The sequence below is a fragment of the Brachyistius frenatus genome, unplaced genomic scaffold (genome assembly GCF_029030835.1).
Source record: "Brachyistius frenatus isolate BFR_SWC_R1_liver_20210118 unplaced genomic scaffold, ASM2903083v1 Contig_65, whole genome shotgun sequence".
In the NCBI taxonomy this organism is placed as follows: Eukaryota; Metazoa; Chordata; class Actinopteri; family Embiotocidae; genus Brachyistius; species Brachyistius frenatus.
This window is the reverse complement of record NW_027210664.1, coordinates 1,592,162-1,610,000: the sequence shown is the minus strand read 5'-3', so window position 1 is coordinate 1,610,000 and position 17,839 is coordinate 1,592,162. Positions and strand designations below refer to the sequence as shown.

General features: G+C 46.4%; 1 protein-coding gene across 2 annotated transcripts in view; it reads left to right on the top strand.

Annotated features, from left to right (window-relative positions):
• The window catches only part of LOC138625719 (disco-interacting protein 2 homolog C-like), a 42,685-nt gene that overhangs the window by 11,671 nt on the left and 13,175 nt on the right, over positions 1 to 17,839 (top strand). Inside the window, exons 5-23 of one of the 2 annotated variants that reach the window (XM_069706823.1) lie at positions 761 to 1,036; positions 1,237 to 1,359; positions 2,061 to 2,213; positions 2,689 to 2,808; positions 3,651 to 3,848; positions 4,538 to 4,629; positions 5,136 to 5,246; positions 6,256 to 6,379; positions 7,130 to 7,239; positions 8,126 to 8,228; positions 8,438 to 8,502; positions 8,770 to 8,863; positions 9,017 to 9,136; positions 10,351 to 10,465; positions 11,089 to 11,228; positions 14,029 to 14,165; positions 15,183 to 15,391; positions 16,742 to 16,856; positions 17,556 to 17,757. In XM_069706823.1, the coding sequence (XP_069562924.1) occupies positions 761 to 1,036; positions 1,237 to 1,359; positions 2,061 to 2,213; positions 2,689 to 2,808; positions 3,651 to 3,848; positions 4,538 to 4,629; positions 5,136 to 5,246; positions 6,256 to 6,379; positions 7,130 to 7,239; positions 8,126 to 8,228; positions 8,438 to 8,502; positions 8,770 to 8,863; positions 9,017 to 9,136; positions 10,351 to 10,465; positions 11,089 to 11,228; positions 14,029 to 14,165; positions 15,183 to 15,391; positions 16,742 to 16,856; positions 17,556 to 17,757 (2,607 nt within the window). Of the gene's footprint in view, positions 1 to 739; positions 1,037 to 1,236; positions 1,360 to 2,060; positions 2,214 to 2,688; positions 2,809 to 3,650; positions 3,849 to 4,537; positions 4,630 to 5,135; positions 5,247 to 6,255; positions 6,380 to 7,129; positions 7,240 to 8,125; positions 8,229 to 8,437; positions 8,503 to 8,769; positions 8,864 to 9,016; positions 9,137 to 10,350; positions 10,466 to 11,088; positions 11,229 to 14,028; positions 14,166 to 15,182; positions 15,392 to 16,741; positions 16,857 to 17,555; positions 17,758 to 17,839 lie in introns of both variants that reach the window. The other variant, XM_069706822.1, reaches the window with a different exon arrangement.

Genomic DNA, 17,839 nt, shown 5'->3' with positions numbered 1-17,839 from the left:
AGCCTCAGAAAACTTCAGCGGTGAAAAGTCTGAATCGTTGTTTCAGCCGCTGTGACTTGAAATAATAAAATAAAACTCGTCAGCTCGGATACGTTTTGATATTTCCGGGCTCAGATTAAAACCGTGATGGCTGACGGACCTTTGAGCTGTTTTGCCATCAGGTCCTTTTCTAGGTTTTATTTTTTCACTTCAAAATTATACCCCGTCAATATAGCGGAGTCGTTACTATAGCAACACCAGCAAAAACCGGCTACGCGAACACCAGTGTTCGGATGTAACTCAGTACATCTACTATTTAACTTGACTTTATAAAACCTTTTAACTCTGCTACCTCCATCTCCGCTGACACTTCTGGATTTTATCATGTCAGAGCAGCATGTCGACATTTTGTGAAGTAGGTTTGTTTTCTTTCTTGCTCAGAGTTTTAAATAAGAAGATTGATACCAACTCTCATGTCTGAATGTTAGTCAGGAGAAAGTTAGCTTAGCTTAGCATAAAGACTGGATACAGCTTTTTACTAAGTCAATCTAAAGATGGACTTTATGCTAAGCTAACAGGCTCACAGCTCTGAACCTCATTCTGAATTGTGTCGATCTTCTCATTTAACTCTTATTGAGCTGTTTGTGTCGTTAGCTCAGACTTCAGTAGCTCCGCCCACCCTGCTCATGTGTTTGTGTCTCTTTAATGTCCCGTGAAGCCTTTCTACTAACCAATAACGGTGACTGCTGACTCTCACCAGGCCTGTCCCCCCTGTGCTCAGACTCGTCGTCTGGCTCAGAGGAGGAGGCGGGGCCCGGCGACGACATGTCGGGCATGGAGCACTGGATGAGCCGCCCCTCCCAGCTCGGCCCCGCCCACCTTGGCTCCACCTCCTCCTCGTCCTCGTCCACGCAGAGCGGAGGCAGCGGGAACGCCGGGCGGCTGGCCGACTCGCTGGCTCACGCGCACATCTCACACCTGGCGCACACACACCTGGCGCACACACACCTGGGCCAGTCGCACCACCAGCAGAGCCACCTGTCGCAGTCGCACCACGGTAAGGCTCCGCCTCCGGCGCCGCTCGGAGGGAAAGGAGGTATATTTATCTCGGTGAACGTGCATCACGTACGTGCACGGCTCCTCCCACAGTCCATTGTCACACACACACACACACACACACACACACACACACACACACACACACACACACACACACACACACACACACTGCATCACAGCTGCGTATCGTCCCTCCAGGTATCGGCCACCTGTCTCTGAAGAGGAAGGGCGCTCTGAGCGTGGCTGAGAACGGCGGCTCTCTGCGACGGTCCTGCGAGTTTGGATCAGACATGCTGTGGCCTCCGCCGCTGGAGTCGGACGGTAGGTCCCGACCCCAAAAATACAGGTTTGACCCGTCGCAGAGTCCCGAGTTATGTTTGGAGAAGCGGGGTTTAAAATTCTGTACGTTACATATCGCCATTTATTCATCAGCTCGAGGGTCGATTCAAAAGTCCAGAGAGTTTTCCTGTTGAACGCAGCGCAGCGACAAACACAGGAAGCAGCGACCTTCATCAGGAAGTGTTCAGAGTTCAACATCATCACTGAGTTCCACACGTTAACGTGACCGCTGGTACGTGAACATTAGTGATGTCACCATGGAAACCTGAAACTGGAGCAGAGAAACAGCAGATTTTGTGTCGGAACAGAAAAATGTTAAAAAAACGCTCGCTGACAGCCGAGTGTTCCTGAGCCCAAGCAGTGATTTCCACTATAGAACCGTGGTGGTTTTTAAAGCAGAGCTGCCTGAGGACCCAAAAATCAAAGACAACGTCAGATTTTGGGGTCAAACTCTGGAACTCAGTGATGAAGGCCGCTGCTTCCTGCTGCTCCGGCTGCGTCGCTGCGCTGCGTTCAGGAATCACAGGAGAGCGTAGTTTTGAGTAGAAGTCCAGCTCTGCCGGACCTCACCGACTCCCGTGTCTGACGGGAAGCGACTAAAAGTTAACCGAGGAACAAAATGACCATCGAATGGTGTCTAATAGACGCGAGTCACCGCCGGCCTCTTCACTGTCTCCCCTCAGAGAACCACTCGGCGCCCCCGGACGTGACCGGGTACTCGTCGGACTCGTCCCACTCCCACTCCCACACCGAGCGCCACCACATGGCCAACATGGGAACGATCGCCAGGAACACGCAGAAGTACGGCAACGCGGAGCGCATGGAGACCGGCGACGGTGAGAGTCGCCGCAAAAAAGAAAACACACACAGAGTGAAGATACCGGAGACAGTCGGGTAAAAATAGCAACTCTTTAATCAGGAAGTGAGCTGGAATTGGACCAGCGCCTTAGAGAACTGGCCAATTACAGCGTTTCTGTTGAACCTGGATGGACAGATTGGACTTTGGTCTTTTTTTTTTTTCTTATTACCCTCTATTTTTCTGAGCAAAGCTGACAGAGCATCTTTGTTCTTTTTCAATCACACAGTCACAGTTAGGAAACGGAGAGCAGTCTGTGGTCCTCTTGCAGCCACTTAGCAGAGTGTTTGTTATTCACTGATTTTAGAAAGCAGCCCTCAGATTTGGTCTTTCTGGTCCCGAGCAGCAAAAACAGACCTCAGCACTTGATCTCCGCAGGGCTTTGTCATCGATACGATCACGAGGACCGTCCCGCTAACCGCTCAGCCCTCCGCTCTCCTTCCTCCCCTTCGCAGGCGTTCCAGTCAGCAGTCGTGTGTCGGCGAAGATCCAGCAGCTCGTGAACACGCTGAAGCAGCCGCGCAGACCTCCGCTACGGGAGTTCTTCGTCGACGACTTCGACGAGCTTCTAGAGGGTCAGAAACCGTCCTCCGGTCTGTCTTTAGAATGAACACGGCTCGTCCAAATATGGTCACTTCCTGCTCCGAACTAGCAGAGATGGCGACGGACAAGATCTGAACTTCATAACGGCCGTTCGCAAAACCGACGGGTGACGTCACCGCTGGTTGCCGCCTGGCGGCGACCCAAATGTTTTACACAAGATTTTTAAGCCTCTCAAATTTAAAATGGGGCTAAAAAGCAGAAGGAAATAAAAAGTCGGACTTATCTAATCTAATAAAAGTTTGACTTTTCACCCTTTCGCTCTCATTTTTCAGAGGACCACGTGGAACCGATAAAACAGGAAACGCATGATGGTTCAAACAAAACACAAAAATCAGCACCAAGTTCAGTTTTTAAAGAGGATTTAAATTGTAGGAGTCTTTAAAAGAACACAGAAACGAGCGGATCGTTACGTCCGACTGCTGTTTGCTCATTCTTCCGTGCGTGTTTTCTATCTTCGTCTCTTCGTGAAACGAACCTCGGATTTCAAAAACACAAATTTTGTGGAGTTTTCTGTTTTGTTTCGGAGGCGGTTTACGAAGCGTTGTCAATATCTGCGGTGTGGTCATAAAAAGACGGAGTTGAACTTGTTTGGTTTAAACCTGCGCTCGTCTCTGGATTCATTCATCCGAACTCAACGTAAAAGCCAGTCAGCTGTTGTGCCCGTTCCCCTCAGTGCATCTGTGTTAATGACGGCTGCAGCTCATTAATTAGTGCGTCTCCGTGTGATTACAGCTTCCTCACTTTCCTTAAATGATTCCATGTGCTGTTTTTTTTTTTTTCTGACGACATCATCCGTCTCTTCGTCCTCCTCCAGTCCAGCAGCCGGACCCCAACCAGCCGCGACCGGAGGGGGCGGAGATGATGCCGGTGCGGGGGGAGGCGCTGGGGGTGGTCACCAACTGGCCCCCGTCCCTGGAGGCGGCGCTCCAACGCTGGGGGACCATCTCCCCCAAAGCGCCCTGCCTCACCAGCCTGGACACGGCCGGGAAGCCGCTCTACGTGCTCACATACGGTAACCGGAGCTCACCGTTTACTTCATCAGAGAAACCTCGAAAACAGCCGACTCTGATTTAAACACTAAAACTCTCCAGAAGCTGATCACTGACGTTGATATCAGTCAGGCGGCGTATGATTTGAAATGTTGTAATTCATTGTTGTTGATACCGAAAGGATGTTTTCCAGAAGACATTCTTCAGAACTTCATTTTGCCTCAAATTAAAAACGGCTTCACAGTGACACATTTTGTTCAAAGACATCTTCACCAGTAAAACATGCGGCCGTATTTTTTAAGGACGATCAGACGAAGTGTTGATGCAACACAGGTGCACAGAAAAAAACAAGGTTCCAGCTGTCTGTCGGCAATTCATCACACACACGAGGTTTCCATCTCTAATCTTCATGCAGGAATGTAACTCCTCCTTTTTTCCTTTTTTTTTTATTTTTTTTTTTGTACATGATGTCCTCTTTCCTCCGCACATGTCCACCAACGATCCATCCTTCCTCTCCTGTCGTCACTTCAGACTTTTTCTTTTTTTTTCTCCCTTTTATCAACTGAACGTCCTCAAAATAGAAATCCAAGACACACACACACACACACACACACACACACACACACACACACACACACACACACACTCACACCCTGTGAACTCAGTCTCTCTCCCTCCCTCACACCCTCGTCTTGTGTCCTGTTCCCTGCAGGGAAGCTGTGGTCTCGCAGCATCAAGCTGGCCTACAACATCCTCCACAAACTGGGCAGCAAGCAGGAGCCCATGGTGCGACCGGGCGATCGGGTGAGTCACACCCTCCCCCCTCCGACGCACGCACACACACACACACACACACACACACACACACACACACACACACACACACACACACACACACACACACACACACACACACACACTCTTCAGCCTGTCGTCTTCCTCCGTTTTCTCTCCTGCGGTTTCAGTTTGTTGGTTCCAAGAATCAGTGCAAAAGCATTCATTAATTAAACCTGATCAAACACGTGTCTATTAGTGTTTTTGAGATCTGTAACTTTGCAATCCGATTCTGCTGTTTTCTTCTTCTGTTTTGTGTTCGTCTGAATGAGTGTGTTTAGAAATCGAGATTGATTCCACTGTAAACGCCGAGTTAGCTTCGCTTAGCACAAAGAGTAGAAGCAGCACAGACTGTATATGAAAGTGAACGTAGTTTATGGGTCTGAAAAATGAGGCTGATGTTTTTAACAAAGTTTTAGGTTTTTCCAGCCTCTCTGAACCCGTCCTCTGTCCTCTGTCCTCTCGCTGTCCTCCAGGTGGCGCTGGTGTTCCCTAACAACGACCCGGTGGCCTTCATGGTGGCCTTCTACGGCTGTCTGCTGGCCGAGGTGGTCCCCGTCCCCATCGAGGTGCCCCTAAGTCGCAAGGTAACCGCCCCCCGTGTTGAAGAGCCCCACCCGGGCCAGCTGGCTGCGCTGCACAGCGAAATCAAACGCTCTCTCTCTGAATCTCCTCTTCACTCGCTGCATCTCTCTGATCCTCGTCCTCTGGCTTTAGATTTGACACCGAAGCCGTGTTGTACAGGATTAGTGTCTCTATGGGAGGTCAAGTAATTTAATGTTTCCCCGTGAGGCTGCAGCGTCACGTTAATCCTCTCCGGCTCGGGTCCACGTCGGTGTTTCACCTCTCAGGAGCTCCAGACTCCCCGCTGCGTTTCATCTCGCCACGCGTTTTGTGTTTTCTTTTGTGGACATCTCGCCGAGTAAACGTCATGGATCTTCAGTCTTCGGCTGTTTGATAGCAACAAGTCCTTCTGAGAAAATAATCCCGTCTGAGCCGGGAGCAGAAAAACACATCTGACACGCAGGAAACGAAGCGCTCCCGCTGCCATCACGGGGGAAAACGACAACGCCGTCATCAGTCGGGCCGCTGCAGCTGTTGATCTCCTCAGACCTCTGAAGGCCGGGGAACTAAATGCTGCTTATTTCACGTCAGTTTGTTGGTTTTAGTTTCGTCTCCCCCTCGTAGCTGCTCGTCTTTGCGGCGCGGAGACCGGCGCGGCGTTGGCATGGTTACGCAGTGATTACTTGCTGCAGCAGAAAAAAAATGCCTTTCGCTGCTCGTTCTGCGGCCTCTCCTGAACCCCACCCACCCTCCCCTGAGCCCCACCCACCCTCTCCTGAACCCCACCCACCCTCCCCTGATCCCCACCCACCCACCCCTCCCCCCAATTCTGCATCTGTGCTGCGGGATTTTCCAAAAGACCTGAGTTTGGCTCGGTGGAACAGTGCAGCAGCAGTTCAGCAAACATGCTGCACACGCGTGACGTTTCTGTAGATGGGGCAGCAAATGTTTTCATTGGAAGCAAATGTATGTTTTTTGTGTTGTGTTACTAAATGTTGTGTTTTTTTCTCCACTCTCTCCATCGTCCAAAAGGACGCCGGCAGCCAGCAGATCGGATTCCTGTTGGGCAGCTGCGGCGTTACCGTGGCGCTGACCAGCGACGCCTGCCACAAGGGTCTCCCCAAGAGCGCAACAGGAGAGATCCCACAGTTCAAAGGTCAGAGTGAGAATCATCCATCACAGAGGAGGGGGTGGGGGGAGGGGCACATAATGAGAGAGAGAGAGAGAGAGAGAGAGAGAGAGAGAGGCTGTCATTGAAGACGAATATATTAACTCATGACTGATTCTCATTAAACAGCTGCAGCTCAGTCAGAAGTTCAGAGGTCATTCCTCCACGTTATTGAACACATCTCTGATTAAAGAATATAAAGCAGGCAGGGCTCTAAACATGGCGGAGCAGCTTTTCAATATTTAGCTTTATGCTCATGGCCGCTGACAGAAGATCTTTGAAGCGTCTCAAACGTTTCGGTTTTTAAAAGCAGGTTAAAAAACCTTCCTCTTTCCACTCTGACCTCTCTTTCCTTCTGGAGGTCGACTTCTGCTCACCGCGGCTTTTAATAAACAGTCGAAGCTCCTGCTTCATGTTCACGTTGATTTGGCCCCGTGTAGATGTAGATGCCAAGTTTTGACCTTTTATCTCCAAATCGACTGAAAAATGAATCGATGAAATTAAAATGAATTTAAAAGCATGAAAGAAAAACGAGCACCTGTTGACAAAATCATTCAACGTGAAGCTGGAATAAAACTAAATAGTGTTTGACTGTTTACCTCCGGGTCTGAACTATTATTTATAATTTGGGAGTTGAAGGAAAAAACATGTTAAGTTGTTATATTTGTCTAATCAGCCTGAGTACTTCCTCTTGACGGGTGACATCACGAACCCTCTGTTTGCTCTCCGTCTCTGCAGGTTGGCCGAAGCTGCTGTGGTTCGTCACCGAGTCGAAGCACCTCTCCAAACCTCCCAGAGACTGGTTCCCTCACATCAAAGACGCCAACAACGACACGGCTTACATAGAGGTGAGCTCACAGTTCAGCTAACAGTAAAACACAGGCTGAGTTTCCTCTGGTCTCCATGGCAACCACTGCGCTGCTGATAAAATATATTTTTTTTAAACAGATTTAGCTGCATTATGTGTTTGTATGCAGCTTTATTTTATGCAGTGCATCAAAACAAAAGTAAATCAGCATCAGATTTATCAGTTTGTTCATAAACTTTAAGCAATTTCTGAAGAATTTTAAAATTAAGTAATCAAATCCTAATAAATCCAATCTAATATAATCCTATTCAATCTAATATAATCCTAATCAATCTAATAGAATCCTAATCAATCTAATATAATCCTATTCAATCTAATATAATCCTAATCAATCTAATATAATCCTAATAAATGTAATACAATCCTAATCAATCTAATGTGATCCTAATCAATATAATCCTAATCAATCTAATATAATCTTAATGAATCTAATATAATTTTAATGAATCTAATATAATTTTAATGAATCTAATATAATTTTAATGAATCTAATCTTAATAAATGTAATCTAATTTTAATTCATCTAATCTAATATTAATGAATGTAATCAAATTTGTATGCATTAAATATAATTTAATCTAAACTAATGTTAATGAATCTAATCTAATCTCATATTTCTGTGATTTGCAGCAGGATTATTATTACAGGAAGTCATCATATATTCCTCTTCATCAGTTTGGCATTTTATTTCTTTATCCTCGATTTTTAATTTTAATCTAATTCCCACAATTTTACTGCAAAAAAACAGAAAAACTCAAAAAATGTACGTTGCAAGTTTTGAGAAAAAGATGCAAAAATCAGAATCAACTTTGGCGGGACGGAACAGAATACGATTATTTGATATAAATTTGATCTGTTGTCTTCAGTATAAAACCTGTAAGGACGGCAGCGTGCTCGGAGTCACGGTGACGAGGATCGCTCTGCTCACACACTGCCAGGCTCTCACACAGTCCTGCAGCTACACAGAGGGTAGGACACACACACACACACACACACACACACACACACACACACACACACACACACACACACACACACACACACACACACACACACACACACACACACACACACACACACACACACACACACACACACACACACACACTCACTCACTCACTGCTGAGTCTGAAGGTCATGACTGAGTAATTGAACCCGTGTCCCTCCTCCTGCTGCAGCGGAGACCATAGTGAACGTGTTGGACTTCAAGAAGGACGTCGGCCTGTGGCACGGCATCCTCACGGTAAGACCCGCCTGCCGGAGGTCAGAGGTCACAGATCATGATCCAAACTTCCTGTTCAGCTGACATGAGGGGAAAAGAGACACCGAAGGACGGATCGACAAATCAATTTCTCTTTTCTCATTGAATTGAAAGTGAAGTCTGGTGTTTTACAGTTGAGGATTTTTTTTTTTTTTTGGGGGGGGGGGGGGTGGGGGTGGCATGCAGGAAATGTAGAACATGTGCGGAGTTTACACGCGTGTGTTTAAACGTCGTCTTCTCCCCGTGCAGAGCGTGATGAACATGATGCACGTGATCAGCGTGCCCTACTCGTTGATGAAGGTCAACCCCCTGTCGTGGATCCAGAAAGTCTGCCAGTACAAAGGTCGGCCTCTCCGCTCTCCACCTGTCAATCATCTCCGTTCACCTGTCCGTCAAAGAGATTAAATGCTAATGTTCCGTCTCTCTTTGTGTGTGTGTGTGTGTGTGTGTGTGTGTGTGTGTGTGTGTGTGTGTGTGTGTGTGTGTGTGTTTGCAGCCAAGGTGGCGTGTGTGAAGTCCAGAGACATGCACTGGGCTCTGGTGGCCCACAAAGACCAGAAGGACATCAACCTGAGCTCGCTGCGCATGCTGCTGGTGGCCGACGGATCGAACCCCTGTAAGCTCACGCAGCCGCCGACCGACGGGAGTTTATCTCAGATAGAGAAATGTCAGGGACGTGGAGGAACTCTCCGGGGACGTCAGGAAACTGGGTCACTTTTACAGGAATAGAGCAGGAACGTAGGTTTCGGTGCGATAGACGGTTTCCTCGTGTTGGTTTTCTAACAAACTCTTGAGAAAACTGCATCATAATTTGGTGGTGATGTCACTCGTGGTGCCTTCAAGTGTCCCGTGACTGGAGAGAAGTCGGGCTGCAGATAAAAAAAAAAATCTGTTTTTTATCTGTTTAGCTCTTCTTTTTTTTTCTTTTTCTTTTTCTTTTTTTCTTTTTATAAAGAGTTTAAAAATAAAGTAGTTTCAGGAAGTTGCGTCAACATGAAAAAGTGCTTTCAACCAATCGGCTCCAATATTATTAATGTTGAAGTCTTTCTCTTGAACACAGCATCAACTAGATTTTTAAATTGTTCCTGCTTCAATTTTTGAAAATGTCGACCTTGAGTCGGTAACAGCTCCACAAACTGTACGGCAGAATAAACGACCCTGTACACGACGGATAAAAAACAGATAAAAGAATACGTCTCCTCATGAATATAAAGTGACCGCAGCAGACTCTGGCTTCAGTTTCATCTCGCTTCAACACCGCCGCCGTTGTTAGAAAGACATTTAGAAAACCTCCCTCTCTGGTCTCTGATTGGTCCTTCAGAGCGGCCGAGCGAATGTTAATGAGATCAGGTGTTTCCAGACTGTAACCACGTCAAAGACCGAAGCTGCGAGCGACAGGTGGGCGGAGCCAAGTTAGCATCAACCAGGTCCATATTTAAAAAAGAACTGCAGCAACTTCCACCCAAAAAAAAGAATCACATCCAAGAGTGTTTTTTTTTTTTTTTTTTTTAAATAACAGATGCAGAGTGGAAAGAGTTCAGGCCGATGTTACAACCTCAAACGACAAAACATTTAAAAAAAAAAAAAGCCGGTTGCCGACGGTGACGGATTACCTGCACTAATGAAATGGAAAAAAATTGAGTTCAGCAGCTGCCCTCAAAAGAAGGAAAATCCGCCATTAAAAGGACACCATGATCCAATTATTTGGGCTAAAAACACTCAGAAACCATCAGTACAAAACAGAGTGTGTGTTTTAATGTCACTCGGGGATCCTGGAGGACTGATTCAACGCTTGTTGGATGTTTGAACTTCCTGTTTTCTGCCTGTCAGGGTCCATCTCCTCCTGCGACGCCTTCCTCAACGTCTTTCAGACCAAAGGGCTGAGGGCCGACGTCATCTGTCCCTGCGCCAGCTCCCCCGAGGCCCTGACGGTGGCCATCAGGAGGTACACACAACACACACACACACACACACACACACACACACACACACACACACACACACACACACATAAAAACACACAAACATCTCAGCCCTGCTTTACATACACAGATTATGCAAACAGGCACACATGAGTACAAATACGCAGACAGTCCCTCACACACACACACACACACACACACACACACACACACACACACACACACACACACACACACACACACACACACACACACACACACACACACACACACAGAGTACACACTGTAAATCACACTGAACACAGACGAGTCCTGTTTATTTCCCTGTTCGGCTCACAGACCATCATCAGAGGAGGAGCTGATTTTATTTGAACTAATAATAACACATCAGTATGTTTCAATATAAAAATAAATAGTTGCACATTAAAGGACACGAAAACGTAAACATAAACTGCACCAGTGTCCAGGTACTGTATTTAATACGTTCTTACAATGTGCAGATACACACAGAAGCATGCTGATGTGTGTGTGTGTGTGTGTGTGTGTGTGTGTGTGTGTGTGTGTGTGTGTGTGTGTGTGTGTGTGTGTGTGTGTGTGTGTGTGTGTGTGTGTGTGTGTGTGTGTGTGTGTGTGTGTGTTTGTCCAGGCCGGTAGAGGACAGCAGCCAGCCTCCAGGTCGAGGCGTCCTGTCCATGCAGGGTCTGACTTACGGGGTCGTCCGGGTCGACACGGAGGAGCGTCTGTCGGTGCTCACCGTGCAGGACGTCGGCACCGTCGCACCCGGAGGTACGTCTGTCCACGCACACGCGTGTGTGTGTGTGTGTGTGTGTGTGTGTGTGTGTGTGTGTGTGTGTGTGTGTGTGTGTGTGTGTGTGTGTGTGTGTGTGTGTGTGTGTGTGTGGACCAAATAGTGAATACACACCAACCCCGTGGGGACATGTGTTACCGTGGGGACATGTGTTACCGTGGGGACCGAAATTGAAGTCCCAGGGATTAATGCTCTGCTGTTTGAGGGCTGAATCTCGGAATTAGGTTAAAGGTCAGCAGTCAGTTGTGATGGTGAAGGTCAGACCCCATGTTTAGTCGTCAGACCGGAGAGGTGTCACTCGAGCTTGGATGGGCGGGGCCATCATGCACCAGTGCTTGAAGCCAAAATGTGCAGGTCAATCCAAAAAAGTTCTGGAGGTTTGAACTTGACCTTTGACCTGGGTACTTTTTCCCTCTCCGGGCACCTCAGCAGAAAGTGAAGTTGTGCCATAAAACTTCTACTTACGTCGACCAATAGAGCGACAGCGATGCGTCGCACGTAGCGCCTCCGCAGCCGTGATTGACAGCCTCTTGCCCCGCCCCCTTCGGCGACACGGGAAGTCACCGCGTGCGCCGATTGCTTCGCCGTCGTCCTTTTAGTGTTTTGTCAGTCTCTCCCGAAGAAAGACGCAGCAGGAATTTATTGCACTTTGATTTAATCTGACACAGTTGCCATGGTGACGGACCAACATATCGTGCAGTCTGATGTGGTGCAGTGTAAGAATGAGACTCTCTGCTCCTCCCAGGAGTTAAACTGTCAGCCTGCAGGCGGAAAAAAAAAAGAGTTTTCGTGTCTTCTGCTTTACGTCATTAAAACCTTCGAAGAGCCTGAAAGAAAAACTGAAAATCTAAGAAGACAGGAAAGTTTTCATCCGTTCTCATCAGCCCAGTTTCCCCTCTGAGGGTTTAATAAGCTAATACAGAACATAAATACACACAATACATCATCTGTTGAGGTCTCGATGAAGAATCTGTGGAGACCAGTGACATCAGCTGTTTGCTTGGTTTTCCAGGATGATGGATTAAACCTGTTTTAATCACAAAAAACTCTCCTCACTGATTATTTTCATTATGATTTAGTCTACCTGTGTAGTTTTGATTAATTACTACATCTGTGAAGCAGTTCGTCCACAAGATGTTCAGATTATTTTTCATAAAAAGGCGAAGAAAAATAAAAAATAGGCGAATTTGAGAGACTGGAAACAAAAACATAACTTTAAATCGGTAATGTCAGATTCAGTTGAACACTGAATATTCAGGAAAAGCTGTGAGCCAAAAACACCACTTCAAATATTTTTAAAGGAGCTATTTTTCTACTTATTAATGAATGAATCACAGTTTCACCACATCACTGAACACTTAGAGATACATTTTCTTTTTGCCTATTTACTACAAAAAAACTGCTCTTACATCCTTGTTTTTAAATTTTATTTTTATTTATTAAGGCCAAACAGAGATTCACAAAATATAAAATGGATCTTTTTCTCCATTAAAAATATTGTTTTCCTCTATAAGTGCTCTGAGGACTGAGAAATGTCTGTAAATAGACTCCACACATGTAGTGAAGTGAAGGTTGCTTCTGTCTAATCCATAAAGAAGGCATTAATCTGCAGGAGGCAGCGTGTAAACCCTGCTGATCAAACACTCGCTGACACAGCTCATCAAACATCGCAAACTCTGGAGATTCACTTTAACGCTTCCTGTCGCCGGGAGCGCGCTCGCGCGCACCCCCTGGTGGTCACCACGGGAACTACACCGGCTGCACCTCAAAGGAAGCTGAATCAAAGTTAATTGAGCCGCCTTCGGGAGTCTGAGGAGGTTTTTAACTCTGCAAAATCAGATTATATTTAGATTTTTTTTTTTTTTTATATGAATGGATCATCTGGTGCTTTTCTCAGGCAGATCATGTGACTTCATTCAAGTGAATATCACTTGACTTTTTTCCTGATGAGCATCTTCACGGCTGCAGAAGATTTATTTTTAATCAGCGTGTCGGGACGAGAACTCATTTCTCTCATTTCAGGCATCAAACTGCTCTGTGCTCGCCAAGATTTAAAAAATCTTAGATCTGGAGAAATATGAGAGGAATTATGCTGTTTTAAAAGTTGGGTACAAGTTTCTGTCTTTAAATTCATGTATTATTATGTTCGTGATGAGCCAACTTGTTTCATGTCTGAAGCCATTTCCACCTAAATTACTGATTTATTCTTCAGCTTTTATGTGTTCAGATAAAAATAAGAATTATTTACTAATATTCAGTGTTTTTCCTTGTTGTCAATCTGGTCTCAAGACATTTAATATTGAAAAACATAATTTTCTACTGATTTCAAACCTTTAAATATTTCTCAGTTTATTTCTTTCTTCAGTGGAACCAGCTGATTTTAAGACTTCACTCATATGAAGTCATTATCACCTCATATTCAGTGTTTTTTGCATCCAGAAGCCTAAAAACGAGACTTAAAACTTGAGAAACTAACTGAAGATGTCTTGCTGAGTCGTGAAAACGGATCCAGATGCAGCATTTTCTTCAGTCATTCTGTGTCATTGGACGATTAAAAACATCTCTGCACAGTTTTATAAGAATATTCTGGCAGCAATCAGCTGCTTTCAGATGTTCTGCTTCTAACCCAGTTAGAGTAGACGGTAACCTGATTCTGGTTGGACTGAAGCAGACGACACATTCGGGTCAGGACCAGCTACTTTAAGACTGGTGGTTTCTATAAACAGGAGGATAATCCTGCTGTGGAGACGGTGTGTAACGTGTCTCTCGTCCTGCCAGGCCTGGTGTGTGTGGTGAAGCCCGAAGGCGTCCCTCAGCTCTGCCAGACGGACGAGATCGGCGAGTTCTGCGTCTGCTCCATCGCCACCGGGACGTCCTACTACGGCCTGACGGGCATGACCAAGAACACGTTTGAGGTGAGGCGGCCCGCCGGCGACGTCATCACTTATAATAGACACACTGCAGTCAGTGATGAAGATCCCCCACACAGATGTTAGAGTAAAGAAGGGCTGAATTCAGTGAGCCATTCATTTAACAGCAATTTTTCTTGGTCAATTCATCCTTATTTCTTTTCTTTTTATAATATCGATTTATCTCCTGGCTGTTTTCTGGATCAATTGTTTAATTTCTTGGTCTGTAAAGTTCCCAAAGTCTGAGCTGACTCAGAGAAAATTCTATTTAACTGTCATAGTAAAAAAAAAAAAAAAAAAAAAAACGATGAAAACTGGAAGAAAAAAAAATTCACATTTTAAAAGCGCAGAGGGAATTTTAGTGGAAAAGGAAATTAGTCTCACATTGTTGATTATTATTGTTCGTCAGCTGATTGATTTTTATTCAAAACAGTCGTTTGTTTTTTCACCTCTGCATCAGTCAGAGCTTCGACAACTGAAGGTGTCAAAAACAAACCAACCTTTGAGCTCAGCTTCTTTATTCATTTCCTGGTTGTAGTGAGAAGGTGGAAGGATACTTTTGTATATTTTTGTAATAATAAACATTTAGTAATAATTGATTTTTCTGATATAATAATTATAAGATCTCCGCTTTCTTCTGCAGCAGAATCGTCTTCAGACTTTGTGTTTTTCTGCTTTCATTCAATGTTTTTATTAAACTCATGTTTTATTGCTTGAAAATCAGAATAAAAATGTGAGAGACGGTCTGTGGGGACGTTGGAGAAACATTTACAACCCTTTTATGACCCTTTATTTTCTGGGTTTTATGATGATATTGATGATATGAATCTGACAGTTAACGGAGACGTTTGAAGTAATCTTAAATAAACAGCGAGGCCCCCCCCCCTCCCCCGCGGCGCCGTCAGCCATCAAGTTCTCTTGTTAAAGACACTGTCAGCATGAAAGGCCACCGTGACGTCTGGTTGCCGTGGCGACCGTGCTGCTGAACGTCCGTTGTGTTTTTTTTTTGTTTTTTTTTTACAGGTTTACCCGGTGAGCTCCAGCGGCGGGCTGGTCAGCGAGTACGCCTTCGTGCGGACCGGCCTGCTGGGCTTCATCGGCCCCGGCGGCCTCGTCTTCATCACCGGCAAGATGGACGGGCTCATCATGGTGAGCGGGCGGAGGCACAACGCCGACGACATCGTCGCCACGGCGCTGGCGGTGGAGCCGATGAAGTTCGTCTACAGGGGCAGGTGAGCGGGAGGTGGGCGGGGTTTGATGATGATGATGATGATGATGTCACAGGAGTCACACAGAGAGTCAAATGGATATTTTGTAAAAGCAACCAGATGTCCAACAGGCTGATTAATGAGGAACGCTGCCGCTCAGAATAAATCTAATAAAGTGGAGCAGCGCTGGATGAATCAGGAAACAGAAACCGTGAAGTTTAATCGTGTCCACGGCCACCGAGGAGGAAATCCATCTTCTACCTGACAGACTCCCAACCACCGTTTATATTTAAAGAATCTGCAGCTGCACGAACTGTGGAAACATAAAATCCTGCTTGGATAAAAAGGAGACGGAGAGTTTAGAGACGAGCGGCGACGTCCTCGTTGCGTCGTGTTTCCTTCCGTCTGTTTGCTGACGCGGAGCTTTGAAAACATCACAGCGTTTGTATTCGTCTGTTTTTACCTCAACGTGACAAAAAGACGCCGTCGGCTCGAAATCCACTGAAATCAGCCTCCCAGACGACCTTCAGAGGTCGCTCAGATCCCGTTGATCTGATGAACCGAAGGAACGACAGTTTAAAGGTGTTTGAAGCTGTTGTTGTTGATGTGAAGACTTTTTGTTCCGAAGCACCTTTTAAACCTGAAATCTTTTGTGTGCGTCGGGTGTTTTAAATGATTCGTGATATTTTACCGCAGCGGGAACTCTCAGACCGAAACTATTATCGTTACGGCGACACACACATCACAATAGTAAACAAACAAACAAAACGATTGGATACAAATAATGTAAAAATAATGAAAATGTAGGTGAAAGTGTTAAAAATCAACAAATAAAATTCAGCAAAATAGAATAATCGATAATTAAAACTTGAAAACAGGAAATTCTTTCAAATTGAAAGCCAGATTAAAGAGATGTGTCTTTAGTTTCCTTTTATAAACACACAGATGGAGAGTTTAGCGTCTGATGTCCAGAGGCAGCGAGTCACACGGCTTCAATGAGAAGAGGAAGATCACAACAACATGTGAGGAAGAGTTGAAAGAGAAGCGGAGGAAGATCTGTCAGGAACATAACATGAACCCAGATCAGTGATGGAGGGCGGAGCGAGGTGGTTTAAAGATTTATGGACAAATGAAAACCAACAAGCAGCGGAGAAATATCTCTCTCTCTTTCTTTTTGTTTTGGTAAACCAGTAAAATCAACTTTAATTTAAATATTGATCCGATCAGAGTGATCTCTCTCCTTCAGTAGTTCCAGAGACGATCCTCCATCAGCGGTGAGGACGGCGACGTCTGTCTGACCCGTCCGTCTGTCTGTGTCTGACCCGTCCGTCTGTCTGTCTGACTGACCCGTCTGTCTGTCCCTCGTCTCTGCAGGATAGCCGTGTTCTCCGTGACGGTGCTGAGAGACGAGAGGATCGTGGTGGTGGCCGAGCAGAGACCGGACTCCACCGAGGAGGACAGCTTCCAGTGGATGAGCCGTGTGCTGCAGGTACTCTTCCTCTTCCTCCTCCTCCTCCTCCTCCTCCTCCTCCTCAGACGTGATGAAGGCTGTAGCCTCAGCGTGTCGTCTTACATCTCACTTTGAACTCAATGTGTTCAGCATCTGTTCAACAGTGTCGGATGATAAAATGCAAACTCTGTCTTTACTCTGGGGGTTTCCATAGCAACAGTCCATCATGTAGTGGCATATTTTTTATTATTCCTGCAGCCACAAAGCTAGAAACGGTGAGACGTGACTGTCTGTCCTCTGACTGTTCTCTGACTCTCTTCTGTCTGTCCTTTGTCTGTCCTCTGCCTGTTCTCTGACTCTCTTCTGTCTGTCCTTTGTCTGTCCTCTGACTGTTCTCTGACTCTCTTCTGTCTGTCCTTTGTCTGTCCTCTGCCTGTTCTCTGACTCTCTTCTGTCTGTCCTCTGTCTGTCCTCTGCCTGTTCTCTGTCTGTTCTCTGACTCTCTTCTGTCTGTCCTCCGTCTGTCCTCTGTCTGTCCTCTGTCTGTTCCCTGACTCTCTTCTGTCTGTCCTCCGTCTGTCCTCTGTCTGTCCTCTGCCTGTTCTCTGTCCTCTGTCTGTTCTCTGACTCTCTTCTGTCTGTCCTCCGTCTGTCCTCTGTCTGTCCTCTGTCTGTTCCCTGACTCTCTTCTGTCTGTCCTCTGCCTGTCCTCTGTCCCCGTCCTCTGTCCTGTCTCAGGCCATAGACAGCATCCACGGTGTGGGCGTGTTCTGCCTGGCTCTGGTCCCGGCCAACACCCTCCCCAAGACTCCTCTGGGGGGGATCCACCTGTCGGAGATCAAGCAGCTGTACCTGGAGGGGGGGCTGCACCCCTGCAACGTCCTCATGTGTCCCCACACCTGCGTCACCAACCTGCCCAAACCGCGGCAGAAACAACCAGGTGGGAGGAGCTCCTCATGGCGGGGGGCGTGGTCAGGAGGGGGCGGGGTTACTCTGGAGCTCATCTGTGTGTGTGTGTGTGT